Source organism: Lynx rufus, unplaced genomic scaffold, assembly GCF_022079265.1.
Source record: "Lynx rufus isolate CCGP_SWC_20201006 ecotype Redwood Valley unplaced genomic scaffold, mLynRuf1.p SCAF_3, whole genome shotgun sequence".
Classification (NCBI taxonomy): domain Eukaryota; kingdom Metazoa; phylum Chordata; class Mammalia; order Carnivora; family Felidae; genus Lynx; species Lynx rufus.
The window spans coordinates 159,940,027-159,954,126 of record NW_025814845.1 but is presented as its reverse complement, the minus strand read 5'-3'; the positions used below and the strand labels follow the sequence as shown (position 1 = coordinate 159,954,126).

Below are 14,100 nucleotides of genomic sequence, written 5' to 3'. Positions count from 1 at the left end.
CTTTTCTTCTACAGTCAGGATCAAGACCGGGATGTCCAGTCTCACCACTGTTATTTAAGATACTACTGGAATTCTTTGCCTCAGCACTCAGACAACAAAAATAAATAAAAGTCATCCAAATTGGCAAGGAAGAAGTCAAACTTTTACTAATTGTAGATGACATCATACTGTATGTAGAAAACCTGAAAGATTTCAAAAAAATTGTTAAAACTAATACATTAATTCAGCAAAGTCACAGGATATAAAATCAACCTGCAGTAATGTGTTGCATTTCCATACACCAATAATGAAGCAGCGGAAATAGAAATCAAGGAATTGATCCCATATACAATTGCACAAAAAATAATAATATACCTCAGAATAAACCAAAGAGGTAAAAAGTCCTGCACTCTGAAAACTATACAACAATTATGAAAGGTATTGGGCGTATTGAAGAGGACAAACAAAAAATGGAAAAGTATTCCATGCTCATAGATTGGAAGAACAAACATTGTTAAAATGCCTATACTACCCAAATCAATCTACACATAATGTAATCCCTATCAAAATACCATCTGCATTCTTTGCAGAGCTAAAACCAACAACCCTAAAATTTGTATGGAAACAGAAAAGGCCCCAAATATCCAAAGCAATTCTGAAAAACAAACTGGAGGCATCACAATTCTGGCATCAAGCTACATTACAAAGCTATATTCATCCAGACAGTATGGTGCTGCCACAAAAAAACAGACATGTAGATCAATGGAACAGAAAAACTCAGAAATGGACCCACAACTATATGGTCAACTCATCTTTGACAAAGCAGGAGAGAATATCCAATGGAAAAAAAAGCAGGCTTTTCAACAAATGCTGTTGGGAAAATTGGATGGCAACATGCAAAAGAAAGAAACTGGACCACTTTTTTACACCATACAAAAAATAAATTCAAAATGGATGAAAGACCTAAATGTGAGACAGGAAACCATCAAAATCCTAGAAGATAATACCACCGCAGCAACCTCTTTGACCTTGGCTATAGCAACTTCTAACTAGTCACATCACCAAAGGCAAGGGAAACAAAAGCAAATATGAACTATTGTGACTTCATCAAGATAAAAAAAACTTCTCCACAGCAAAGGAAACAATCAAAAAAACTAAAAGGCAGCCTACAGAATGGAGAAAGATATTCAAAATATTCAAAATATTAAAAAATGACATATCTGATAAAGGCTTACTATCCAAAATCTATAAAGAACTTATCAAACTCAATACCCAAAATCAAACAACCCAGTAAAGAAATGGGCAGAAGACAGGAATAGACACTTTTCCAAAGAAGACATCAGATACATGAAAAGATGTTCAACATCACTCATTATCAGGGAAATACAAAGCAAAACCACAATGAGATGCCACCTCACACCTGTCAGAATGGCTAAAAAACCCCAGATGTTGACAAGGTTGTGGAGAAAGGGAAACCCTCTTGCACTGTTTGTGGAAATGAAAACTGGTGTAGCCACTCTGTAGAACAGTACAGTGGTTCCTCAAAAAACTAAAAGTAGAACTACTCAATGGTTTAGCAATTGCACTATCAGGTGTTTACCCAAAGGATATAAAAATACAGATTCGAAGGGGTACATGCATCCCAATGGCTATAGCAACATTATGAACAATAGCCAAGCTATGGAAAGAGCCCAAATGTCCATCAATTGATTAATGGATAAAAAAAGATGGTCTCTCTATATAATGGAGTACTACTCAACCATCAAACAGAATGAAATCTTGTCATTTGCAACAAGTGGCTGGAGCTACAATGTATTATGCTGAGCAAAATATGTCATTCAGAGAAGGACAAATGCCATATGATTTTATTCATATGTGGAATTTAAGAAACAAAACAGATGAGCTCATGGGAAGGAGAGGGAAGAGAAGAGAGAGAAATAAATAGTAGACTATTAACAATAGAGAACAAACTGAGGGTTGATGGAGAGAGGTGGGTGGGAGATGGGCTAGATGGATGAGTATTAAAAAGAGCACTTGTGAACACTGGGTATTCATGTATGTAAGTGATAAATCACTGGATTCTAATCCAATGTTGCACTGTATATTAACTAACTAAAATTTAAATTAAAAAAATGGCATGTGATGGGGCGCCTGGGTGGCTCAGTCAGTTAAGCTTCTGACTTCAGCTCAGGGCATGATCTCACAGTTCGTGAATTTGAGCCCGGCGTCTGGCTCTGTGCTGACAGCTCAGAGCCTGGAGCCTTCTTCGAATTCTGTATCTCCCTTTCTCTGTGTCCCTCCCTGGCTCATACTCTGTCTCTCTCTCTCAAAAATAAACATTAGAAAAGATTTTTAAATGGTATGTGAGAGAGATAAACTCAGGCTGAAAGTACTCATTGGCACATTGATGGTACAGAATAAATAGGACTGTCAGAAACCTTTTTTCCTTGAAACTCTGCATTAATAAATCTATCTATCTATAAATCTTATTTTATTTTGACATTTTTAATCTTCTGTAATGTTTGCAAATACATTTTTAATCATAAATAATTTATTTGTTTACCCTTCTATATTGTTTTTCAGATACATTGCCATTACCAAGGATATATTGCAAATTTTCCAAATTCACTTGCAACACTCAGCATCTGTTCTGGACTCAGGTATAGCATCTTTGACATGGAAAACTAGTGGCTAGCAGACATAAATCTGGGAAGGTAAAGAGGATCCACATTCTGAAAGTTTCCTTTATGATGGCCTCGCTTTTTAATATTAATATTAGTAGTTGGACTTTATTTAGTGCCTGTTCAAATGAAATCACACCAGGGAATTCTGACTGCAGGTATTATTTTAAGACACTGTGCAGAAGGGGATCATTTCTGTAAAAGAAACTTTAGAAATAAATAATATTGTTGCAATGTTAATTGTCTCAAATAGTTATAGGAAATGATATTAACTTGTCATTTAAATAGCTGCATATTGTATTTTTTCAGTTTAGGTGTACTCAGTATCAGGCATAAAACAATTAATTAAGAAGGTACCTCAGAGGTAAAAAAGGCAGGAATAAGTGATTTTCATCAGTGTTAGTGGCAGGAGAAAGGTATTATCAGAGGAAGACTGGTCCAGAGCAAAGAAAAAAAGACTCTCCCTAACTTCCTTTTGTTTTTGTTTGCCTGATGTCTAGAATTTACTCATGTCATCTCAGAAAAATTGGCATCCATTTAATGTGGCTTTTCATACATACCCCCTCTTTAGAGGTACACTCTGTATACCTGTTTTCCCTTATTTTAATCTCTGGAAGAAAATGACCTTTATTCCTGTGGAATTCTCAACAAGTGTCTTGATTTTCAACAAATACTTGGCCTTATTTAATAAATCTTGAATGAATATGACTACTATACAGGTAATACAAAATACTTTTAAATATATGTTGTTATTTAATATATGAGCAAAACTAAGGTAGATGTGGTATCTCAGTTACCAATAGTAGACTGAAAAAATAGGAAAATAAAGTGTGTTTATAATGTGTTCCTTAGTATATTTCAAGCTGGAATTTCTATTGATTTCTTTTCTATATTTTCCATGCCTTTGCTGACATGGTCTATTTAGCGAGACATCCTAATACTTCCCTTTAGTTGTTTAGACATGGTTTCTTTTAGCACTTTGAAATTATATAAATACCTAATTTAAAGTATTGAAATTTAACTTAGATTTAAAGTACTTTTCACATTTTAGATTATAGCTTTGTAGGGTTTTTATGTCATTGATTTCTAAATATTCAGGGGATTCCTTCAGTTTGAAAACATCAGCTATGGAATTGAGCCATTGGAATCTTCAGCAAGATTTGAGCACATAATTTATCAAGTGAAAAATGATAATCAAGATATATCATGGCTAGCAGAAAATTACAGCAATATTTGGCAGAAAGACCAATCCTATAAAGATAATTTAAGCTCACAGGTAATGTGCTAATTCAGATGTTAGGACATACTATGAAACTACTTGTGTAGAATTTTGTTCATTGCAAAAAGGAGCTACTTTTCTGTGAAGTAGAAATATCAAATTTGATATCTCCTTTCTACATCTTATAATAAGACATCCTTATTCTATCTAAAATATATGACAATTACACAACAATGTATTTCAAGCTTATACTGTATTATGTAACATTTCTTATTTTCTATTTTTATTCAAGCAAAAATGCATATTATTGAGTAAAAGTTAGAAATAAAGGAAGAATGAAGTCACTATATAAATAAAGTCAATAAAATAAAGTCAAGTTACCACTACCTTGGTAAAATTACTCTTTTATTTTTATATATAGCTTTACATACTACTTGAACATATCTTTCTAAAATAGATAATCATTTGTATACTTTAAGCTCTTAATTTACCTATAGGCTGCATGTAGTGTTGTTTGACAGGTGTTTTTCTTTCATCATTTTGAATGTTTTTTATTTCATTGTCTTATGGCCTCCATGATTGCTGATGAAAAATTAGGTGTTATTAATCTTATTGAGGATTCCTTGTACACGATGGGCCCCTTCTCTGTTGTTTCTTTCAAGTTTCTCTCTTTATCTTTTGTTTGTTGCACTTTTCTTATGATGAGTAGTTCTTTTTGAATTTATCTGAGTAGTTGTTTTTGAGTTTATCTAAATTGGAGTTCACTAAGCGTCTTTTTTGTGTAAACTAATGTTTTTCCCCTAATTTGGGAAATTTGGGGCCATTAGTTCTTTGGATATTCTTTTGCACTTTTATCTACCTCCTCACCTTCTGATACTCCCATTATGTATATGTTGGTCTGCTTGACAGTACCTCATAGGTCTATTAGATTTTGTTTATTGTGGTCCATTCATGTTTCTTTCTCTTCCTCAGATTGTATAATCTCAATAGATCTGTCTTCAAGTTCCCCAATTCTTTCCTCTCTGCTCATATCTGATGTGAAGCCTCTCTAATGGATATTTTATTTCAATTATTGTATTTTTCAATACCAGATTTTCTATTTGTTTTTTAAAATAACTTTATGCCTTTATTGACATTCCATATTTAGTCAGACATTATTAAAGTATTCTCCTTCAGTATTTATACATAACTTAATACCTAAAGTGTTTCTCTAGTAAGTCCAACATCTAATCTTCCTCAAAGACAGTTTTTATTGTTGACCTTTGACTGTATATGGGTCATACTCTAGGTCTTTTTCGCATCTCAATTTTTTGAAAACTGAAACTAGTCATTCCAAGTAATATAATGTGATAACTCTGGAAATCACATCCCCCTCCATCAAATATTGTTGCTGATATTCATTGTAGTTGTTTGCTTTGTGAATTTTTTAACTGGTTTTCTAAAGTCTGTATTATGTGTTGTGAGTAGCCACTGAAGTTTCTATTCTGTTATCTTATTGGTGGGTTAATGATCACACAGAGTTCTTTAAATGCTTGAAAACAGTAAGTCTCCCAGTTTTTGCTGAGAATCTCTCTGTGCATGTTGGAACGTGCCTTTGTCATTTGGCCAGGCAGTTACAACTGTGCCTTTCATTTCACTTTATCCTTGCACAGAGTCTCAAGATCTCCCACAAGTGAGAGTTTAGGGTCTTTTCAGGTCTTTCCTAAGTATGTATACAGCCTTGGGCATGTATACACATGTGTGTAGTCTGCTAAATTCCCAGAAATTTGTCACAGCTTTTTAAAGCTGCATGTGGGTATCTTATTCTCCAGCTTTTCCTTTATTGGTCTACTGTTTGCCCCATGGTCATTCACTGTCCCAGACAACTATAAAGTTAAAAAAAAAATGCTTGTAATTGTTTAAAACAAACCCCTTTGAAAAAAGAGCTTTTCAGACTGTGTAAAATGTAATTTAGTTCAATACTGACAAACTTGAAATAGGTCTTCTAGGAACAAAATAGGTCAGGTGGTGACATTTCTTTGGAAATGAGATTTTGAAGATGTTCCAGCCATATTCTGCATTTTCTGGAGGTTGCCACTCTGCTGGTATTTACTGCAAATGTTGCTATTAGATTTCAATTAATGGGAGAAAAGACTAGGGCAAATTAAATCCTCCATATATCACTGTTTTTACCCAGATCAGTTATTTTTATTGAACAAACACCCCCCAGAAGGCTGAAGGCTATTTGTTAATTTCTAGAGATCTGAAAAAGTTGACTCTAACAATTTTTGCCAGTTCTCTTATTGGTTTTATGTAGGGGATAATTTCTGGAGTATCTCACCCTGATTTTAATTGATGTCTTTTCATTTCTTTAATTTTATATACCATGTGTTTATTATCTTTTAATGTAACATATTTTTAAATTTCCTCCAGTGAACCATGGGAAATTTAGAAGTGTGCATAATTGGACATTTCTAGATATCTTTCTTGGTACTTATTTCTAATTGACTTTCATCATGTTCAGATAGTGCATTTGACTTTAGTATATATGTTTCTCTATATATTCTGCAGTTGTTTTCTGTAGTGTTTTACAGATGTTAATTATGTCAAATTGTTTGTATTCTTCAAAACTTCTGTTTTCCACATTTTTTTTTTCCTGTAGGGATTTTGTACCTTATGTCTGCTGTCGAGGCATCCTTCTTTGGGGGCATTTTTGAGCTTTGTTCTGTATTTTTCATTTATAAGTGACTTGTAATTTTTTTTTTTTAGAAAGAAAGAGAGAGAGCATGTGTTCATGTGCACAAGTGGGGGAGGGACATAGGGTGAGGGAGAGAATCTTAAGCAGACTTTGTGTCCAGCATGGAGCCCTACGTGGGGCTTGATCTCATAATCATGAGATCATGACCTGAGCTGAAATCAAGAGTTGGATGCTTAACTGATTGACCCACCCAGGCACCACTGATATGTCATTAATTAGACTAAATATTCTTTAAAGTAATAGAAGATATGTCTGCCAAACTTTCACTTGACAATCATTGATTTTGTCTAGAAGTTAGTGAGAAAATTATAAAAATGTTTTCCCCCTCTGAGAAGCAAACAGGCAACCTCTTTCTCTTTTTTAGATCATTTCTATTTGCAAAGTTACAAATACTGACTTATCAAGAACACAACTCAAAGGAACTCAATGATAAAAATAAAATGTGCATAAACACATGTAGATAGGGACAACCAACTACTATTACATATCTCACATTGCATTCTTTAAGATTTTCCATTAGTGCCTTTAACATATTAGCTAGAGTTGCTTTAAATCTTCCTTCTGATAGTTCCAACATCTGTGTCTGTGTCTGTGTAAGTCTGATCCTCATGGTAGCTATAGTTTCTATATTGCATTTTCTTCTTGCCTGTCTGTATCCCTTCTCTATCTTTTGTGAAATGTAAACATGTTACATAAGTCAGTAGGCAGTAGATATTGAATTAAATATTAATTTTAGCCTTGGAAATGAGCATATCTTTCTGCTAGGTCTTTAGCTCAAAAGTTTGTGTTAATATAGTCAGAATATACATCTGTTAGTGTGTGTTTTTGCTATTGCTACCTTTAGTATACCTACCAGAGGTTTCACATTTCTTTTAGTGATATATTTTGTTTAAGGTGAATGGTAATTGTTAGAGTAATGCTTGCTCTGTTTAGCTTTGCATTTCTACACTGGACTTTGTTTTGCGTCTTTAGATAAAATGTCTCTTCCTGATCTTCTTGCTCTTTCTCCTGTATTTTTTTGACACATTTGAGAACAGGCCATGGATTTGGCATGGAGCAGAGAACAGGGGAATTCTCTGATGTTTGGGTTAAGGCTAAATATAAGGAAGGCACTATGAACCTGGATTTGGGGGAAAGATCAGTGATTATCACAGGTTAGGAATAAATGGGAAGTTGGAAGTGGGTGTAACTTTAAAGAGATATGAAAGGAAGATTTTTGCAATGATAGAATGTATCTGTGTCTTGATTGCAATGGTGTTTACATAAGTGCACACATTACAGAATAACATAGAAATATACACATATGCATCGTACAGAGTCAGCTTCCTGGCTTTGATAATGTACTACAGCTTTTTGTAAGATATAACCATTGGAGTAACTGGATTAATGTACATGAGATTCTTGATCTGCTTTGCAATAAGCAGTTTTTAAAAAAATTAATAAAATTAAAAAATCTCTTAGTGAGTTAATGAGTTTTGAAGCTCATTTTATTGAAGGTGACTTATCTGACATTACAGTGAATATTATTTAATTTCATTTATAAATTTAAATATTAAAGAGTGAGAAGAAGAATATAAATTTGAAAGGGAAAAATGTCAGGGTAACAACAGTGTCATAATTTTGGCTCAGGTCATGATCTCATGCTTCATGAGTTCAAACCCCACATTGGGCTCCATGGTAACAGCATGGAGCCTGTTTGGGATTCCCTCTTTGGTTCTCTCTTGCACACACACACACACACACACACCACTCTCTCTCTCTCTCAAAATAAATAAACTTAAAAAAATTATGGTATTTAGTAAAAAGTCAGTTGAAGGTGTTATCAATTTCAAGTGTATAAACCATAAAATGTAACCTTGAACAAAATCATAAGCAATGTAATGAAAATATTAAGAATATACGGAAAAAAATTTCTAAAAATATCAGACACATTATAGGGAGATATGGCTAAGAAATTAAAGTCCATGAGTATTTTTCAAGAAAAATTATTTATGCTATTTTTAATCAAAGAAAACCTAGAAATGTTTTGGCTTCATGTAGTCAGATGTATATAAGAAGAAATCTAGTTTTAGAAATAACTTTTGAGTAGAAATATTTTAGGTCTACCTAAGTAATGAAATAGAACTAAAAATCAATTTCAGTAATTATATAATTTAGTTTTAGTGAACTCTTATCCCACTCCATATTATTCCAGTTAGAACAATAAATTATATGATCACCATTGTTATAAGACTAGTTAGTGCTGAAAATTTGCAGAGAAATTATAAAAGAGGGTTAGGAGACCAAACTCATGTATTTCAGCATTATATGAGAGAAAATAAGAAATAAGAGCACTTTCATTTCTACAAAATTGCATATATGCATGTAATCAGACAGACAGATAGGTAATGACAAAAATAGGTAATATGATACAGGCATACTTTACTTCCCTATGGGAATTTAAACAAACTAATTTAAATCTAGTCTCTACCCATTAAGTCCAGTTAGTTTGCTCATTTATTCATTTAACCTATGCTATTTTATGACAGACCCAATTGTTGTACCTTGTTACTCTTGTATTTAGTGATCAAGTAAATACTGTTGTATTTGGTGATCAAATAAATACTCTTGTATTTAGTGTATTTAATTGGATCAAGGAAGAAATTTTGTGAGTTTTTTTTGAAATTTCTATATGTAAAATGGAATTTCAATGTGTTAGAAATACAGCTTGTATAAAAATTAGATTTAAAGTGCTAAGTGATGATATAATAAATTGATGAGTTTTAGCTGACTGACCTGGCACAATCAAGAATTATTACATCATACCAAATGGGGCATACAGCTTATGCTCTGAGACTGCAGAATTATTTCTGATATTGCGCATTTTGTTCTTTCCTGTGTACACATATAGTTAATAGTACAAGGAGTACTATTTACCCAAATTTATGTGTTGTTAATGAATTCTCAAATATTCCCTATACAGAATGAATGAAAGATTTCTAGTGCACCACAGTTGGTGCTGCCATAGTCTTTAGGAGGACAGTTCTTGAAAAATTTTCAAGTGTGAACTGGTAATGTAGATTTGTCACGAGATGAAGACAACAGAATATATATCTTTATATTCACTTTCTTTCTCATTCAGTATTAATAGAGATAACTTAAACTTTTACGTTACTCCAGCAAGCTCACTGGAACTCTCTTAAACCTAGAATACATTTTCAAATGAAATTTTCTGATTTGTAATTAATTTTTATATTTAAGTCCTCATGAAGGTTTTATATGTTGTTATTTTTCCTTATTTACATGTCAGCATTTTCACTTTAACAAATTCAGTACATGTTAACATTCGATAAATCCTTTTTTCTTCAGAAAACAGCTCTTCCAAAACTATTACCCCAATACCTAGAAATTCACATTATAGTGGAAAAGGATTTGGTAAGTCAAACTTTTCCCTCCCTCCCCCCTCATTCCTTCTTTCTCTCTTTTTCTCTTTCTTTCTTTGAACTTAATGAAAATATTTTATCTTAATTTTTTTTTAAGTATTCTTGTTCATTTAATTGAAGAGGTATTATATGCAGATGGTGAAGCAAACAAAGAACAAAAAATCTTACATACTATGAAGGTAAACCTCTGTCCGCCACGGGGAGAAAAACAAAGTGAAAAGACAAACAGGGAAAGAATATCTACAACCCATAAAAAATACACGATGAATATCAAAAGCGGAAGAACTCCTATATATCAATAATAGACAAGCAATCCAACAGAAAAATGAGCAAACAATTTGAATAAGAATTGAACAAAATGTGAATGGTCAATAAACATGAAAAGATGCTCAACTGCTTTAGTGATCAGATAAATGCATGCATAGTAAAACTACAATCAGCTTGCATTTTACACTCACCAGATCTGTGCAAATTAAAAGTCTGGCAATACTTAGTATTGGTGACATTATAGAGCAAAGCGAGTTCTTATATCCTGCTGTTGGAATAGTGAACTGGCTTTTAAAAATTCCATTTAGTAGACTAAAGCTTGGCATTACCCACTAATGATGGAGAAGATTCTCCATTTTGACATAGTAGCTTGTTCAGATTAATCCTCATTTTATTTTATTTTTATTTTTTTTTATATATAAAATTTATTGACAAATTGGTTTCCATACAACACCCAGTGTTCATCCCAAAAGGTGCCCTCCTCAATACCCATCACCCACCGCCCCTCCCTCCCACCCCTCATCAACCCTCAGTTTGTTCTCAGTTTTTAACAGTCTCTTATGCTTTGGCTCTCTCCCACTCTAACGTCCTTTTTTTTTTTTTTTTTCCTTCGCCTCCCCCATGGGTTCCTGTTAAGTTTCTCAGGGTCCACATAAGAGTGAAACCATATGGTATCTGTCTTTCTCTGTATGGCTTATTTCACTTAGCATCACACTCTCCAGTTCCATCCACGTTGCTACAAAAGGCCATATTTCATTCTTTCTCATTGCCACGTAGTATTCCATTGTGTATATAAACCACAATTTCTTTATCCATTCATCAGTTGATGGACATTTAGGCTCTTTCCATAATTTGGCTATTGTTGAGAGTGCTGCTATGAACATTGGGGTACAAGTGCCTCTATGCATCAGTACTCCTGTATCCCTTGGGTAAATTCCTAGCAGTGCTATTGCTGGGTCATAGGGTAGGTCTATTTTTAATTTTCTGAGGAACCTCCACACTGCTTTCCAGAGCAGCTGCACCAATTTGCATTCCCACCAACAGTGCAAGAGGGTTCCCGTTTCTCCACATCCTCTCCAGCATCTATAGTCTCCTGATTTGTTCATTTTGGCCACTCTGACTGGCGTGAGGTGATACCTGAGTGTGGTTTTGATTTGTATTTCCCTGATAAGGAGCGACGCTGAACATCTTTTCATGTGCCTGTTGGCCATCTGGATGTCTTCTTTGGAGAAGTGTCTATTCATGTTTTCTGCCCATTTCTTCACTGGGTTATTTGTTTTTCGGGTGTGGAGTTTGGTGAGCTCTTTATAGATTTTAGATACTAGCCCTTTGTCCGATATGTCATTTGCAAATATCTTTTCCCATTCCGTTGGTTGCCTTTTAGTTTTGTTGGTTGTTTCCTTTGCTGTGCAGAAGCTTTTTATCTTCATAAGGTCCCAGTAATTCACTTTTGCTTTTAATTCCTTTGCCTTTGGGGATGTGTCGAGTAAGAGATTGCTACGGCTGAGGTCAGAGAGGTCTTTTCCTGCTTTCTCCTCTAAGGTTCTGATGGTTTCCTGTCTCACATTTAGGTCCTTTATCCATTTTGAGTTTATTTTTGTAAATGGTGTGAGAAAGTGGTCTAGTTTCAACCTTCTGCATGTTGCTGTCCAGTTCTCCCAGCACCATTTGTTAAAGAGGCTGTCTTTTTTCCATTGGATGTTCTTTCCTGCTTTGTCAAAGATGAGTTGGCCATATGTTTGTGGGTCTAGTTCTGGGGTTTCTATTCTATTCCATTGGTCCGTGTGTCTGTTTTTGTGCCAATACCATGCTGTCTTGATGATGACAGCTTTGTAGTAGAGGCTAAAGTCTGGGATTGTGATGCCTCCTGCTTTGGTCTTCTTCTTCAAAATTCCTTTGGCTATTCGGGGCCTTTTGTGGTTCCATATGAATTTTAGGATTGCTTGTTCTAGTTTCGAGAAGAATGCTGGTGCAATTTTGATTGGGATTGCATTGAATGTGTAGATAGCTTTGGGTAGTATTGACATTTTGACAATATTTATTTTTCCAATCCATGAGCAGGGAATGTCTTTCCATTTCTTTAAATCTTCTTCAATTACCTTCATAAGCTTTCTATAGTTTTCAGCATACAGATCCTTAACATCTTTGGTTAGATTTATTCCTAGGTATTTTATGCTTCTTGGTGCAATTGTGAATGGGATCAGTTTCTTTATTTGTCTTTCTGTTGCTTCATTGTTAGTGTATAAGAATGCAACTGATTTCTGTACATTGATTTTGTATCCTGCAACTTTGCTGAATTCATGTATCAGTTCTAGCAGACTTTTGGTGGAGTCTATCGGATTTTCCATGTATACTATCATGTCATCTGCAAAAAGCGAAAGCTTGACTTCATCTTTGCCAATTTTGATGCCTTTGATTTCCTTTTGTTGTCTGATTGCTGATGCTAGAACTTCCAGCACTATGTTAAACAACAACGGTGAGAGTGGGCATCCCTGTCGTGTTCCTGATCTCAGGGAAAATATTTTATCTTAATTTTGAAGACATATGTAATTTTTAAATTATTGAAAAGTAAAGATATTTTATTTTAGGTGTTACTCAGTTATGATGAAAAATCCAAACTAGCCTAGAGTGCCCTCCAGTATCTACCCTTTCCCTATCCTAAGTTTAGCCCAGTCTCTCCTTGACCTCACTTTCTAACAGCCTTGATTTTTCCTTACCTGCTCTAACATCTCTCATTACATTTTTTGAGCATATCAAATATTTAACATCTTACCAATTCCCTTATTTTTTCTAACTTTATTGAGGAATAATTAATAGAATTGTATATATTTAAAGTGAAAAATGTGATAATTTGATATACATTGTGGATTCATTACCAAGATTAAGATAATCAACACATCCATTACTTCACATAGTTAACTCGTTTTTCTTTTCTTTGCGTGTGTGTGTGTGTGTGCCCAAGTGTGTGTGGTAATGACACTTAAGATATACTCTCAGCAACTTTCAAGTATACAATACCATATTATGAACTCTAGTCACCATGCCTGTGCATTAGATCTTCAGAATTTATCCTTTTTTTATGACTGAAAGTGTGTTACTCTTTGACCTATATCTCTCCATTTTCTCCTTCCACCAGCCACAGCAACCACCATTCTATTCTCTTTTCTTTTTAAAATTTTTTTTTATTTTTACATATAATTGATACAATACAGTTTTTGTCTTTTGCTGGCTTATTTCATTTAGTGTAATGCACTCCATGTGCATCAAGTTGTTGCAAATAGAATATTTCCTTCATTTTTTATGACTAATATTCCATTGCATGTGTGTATATACATATATATACATATACATATACATATACATATACGTATACATATACATATATATGCCACACTTTTTTATTCATTAATCTGTTGATGGGCACTTAGGTAGCTTCCATATCTAGTCTGTTATGAATAGTGCTACATTAAACATGGGAGTACAGATATCTCTTTGATCTTGTTTCTTTAGTATATTTACCCTGAAATGGAATTGCTAGATATGTGGTAGTTTGTTTTTAACTGTTGAAGGAACCATCATACTGTTTTCCATAATGGCTGTACCAATTTGCATTCTCACCAACAGTGTAAAAGGGTTTACTTTTCTTCACATCTTTTCCAACATTTGAAATCCCTTGTCTTTTAGATAATAGACATTCTAACAAGTGTATGGTGATATCTCACTGCGGTTTTGATTTGCATTTATTTGCCTGATGATCAGTGATGTTGTTCACCTTTTCATGCACCTGTTGATCAT

At 33.9% G+C, this 14,100-nt stretch overlaps 1 protein-coding gene across 1 annotated transcript in view; it reads left to right on the top strand.

Annotated features, from left to right (window-relative positions):
* The window catches only part of LOC124521203 (disintegrin and metalloproteinase domain-containing protein 18-like), a 146,526-nt gene that overhangs the window by 19,042 nt on the left and 113,384 nt on the right, over positions 1-14,100 (top strand). The window contains exons 5-7 of the mRNA XM_047092313.1: positions 2,563-2,639; positions 3,759-3,936; positions 9,965-10,030. Coding sequence (XP_046948269.1) covers positions 2,563-2,639; positions 3,759-3,936; positions 9,965-10,030 — 321 coding nt within the window. The remainder of the gene's footprint in view (positions 1-2,562; positions 2,640-3,758; positions 3,937-9,964; positions 10,031-14,100) is intronic.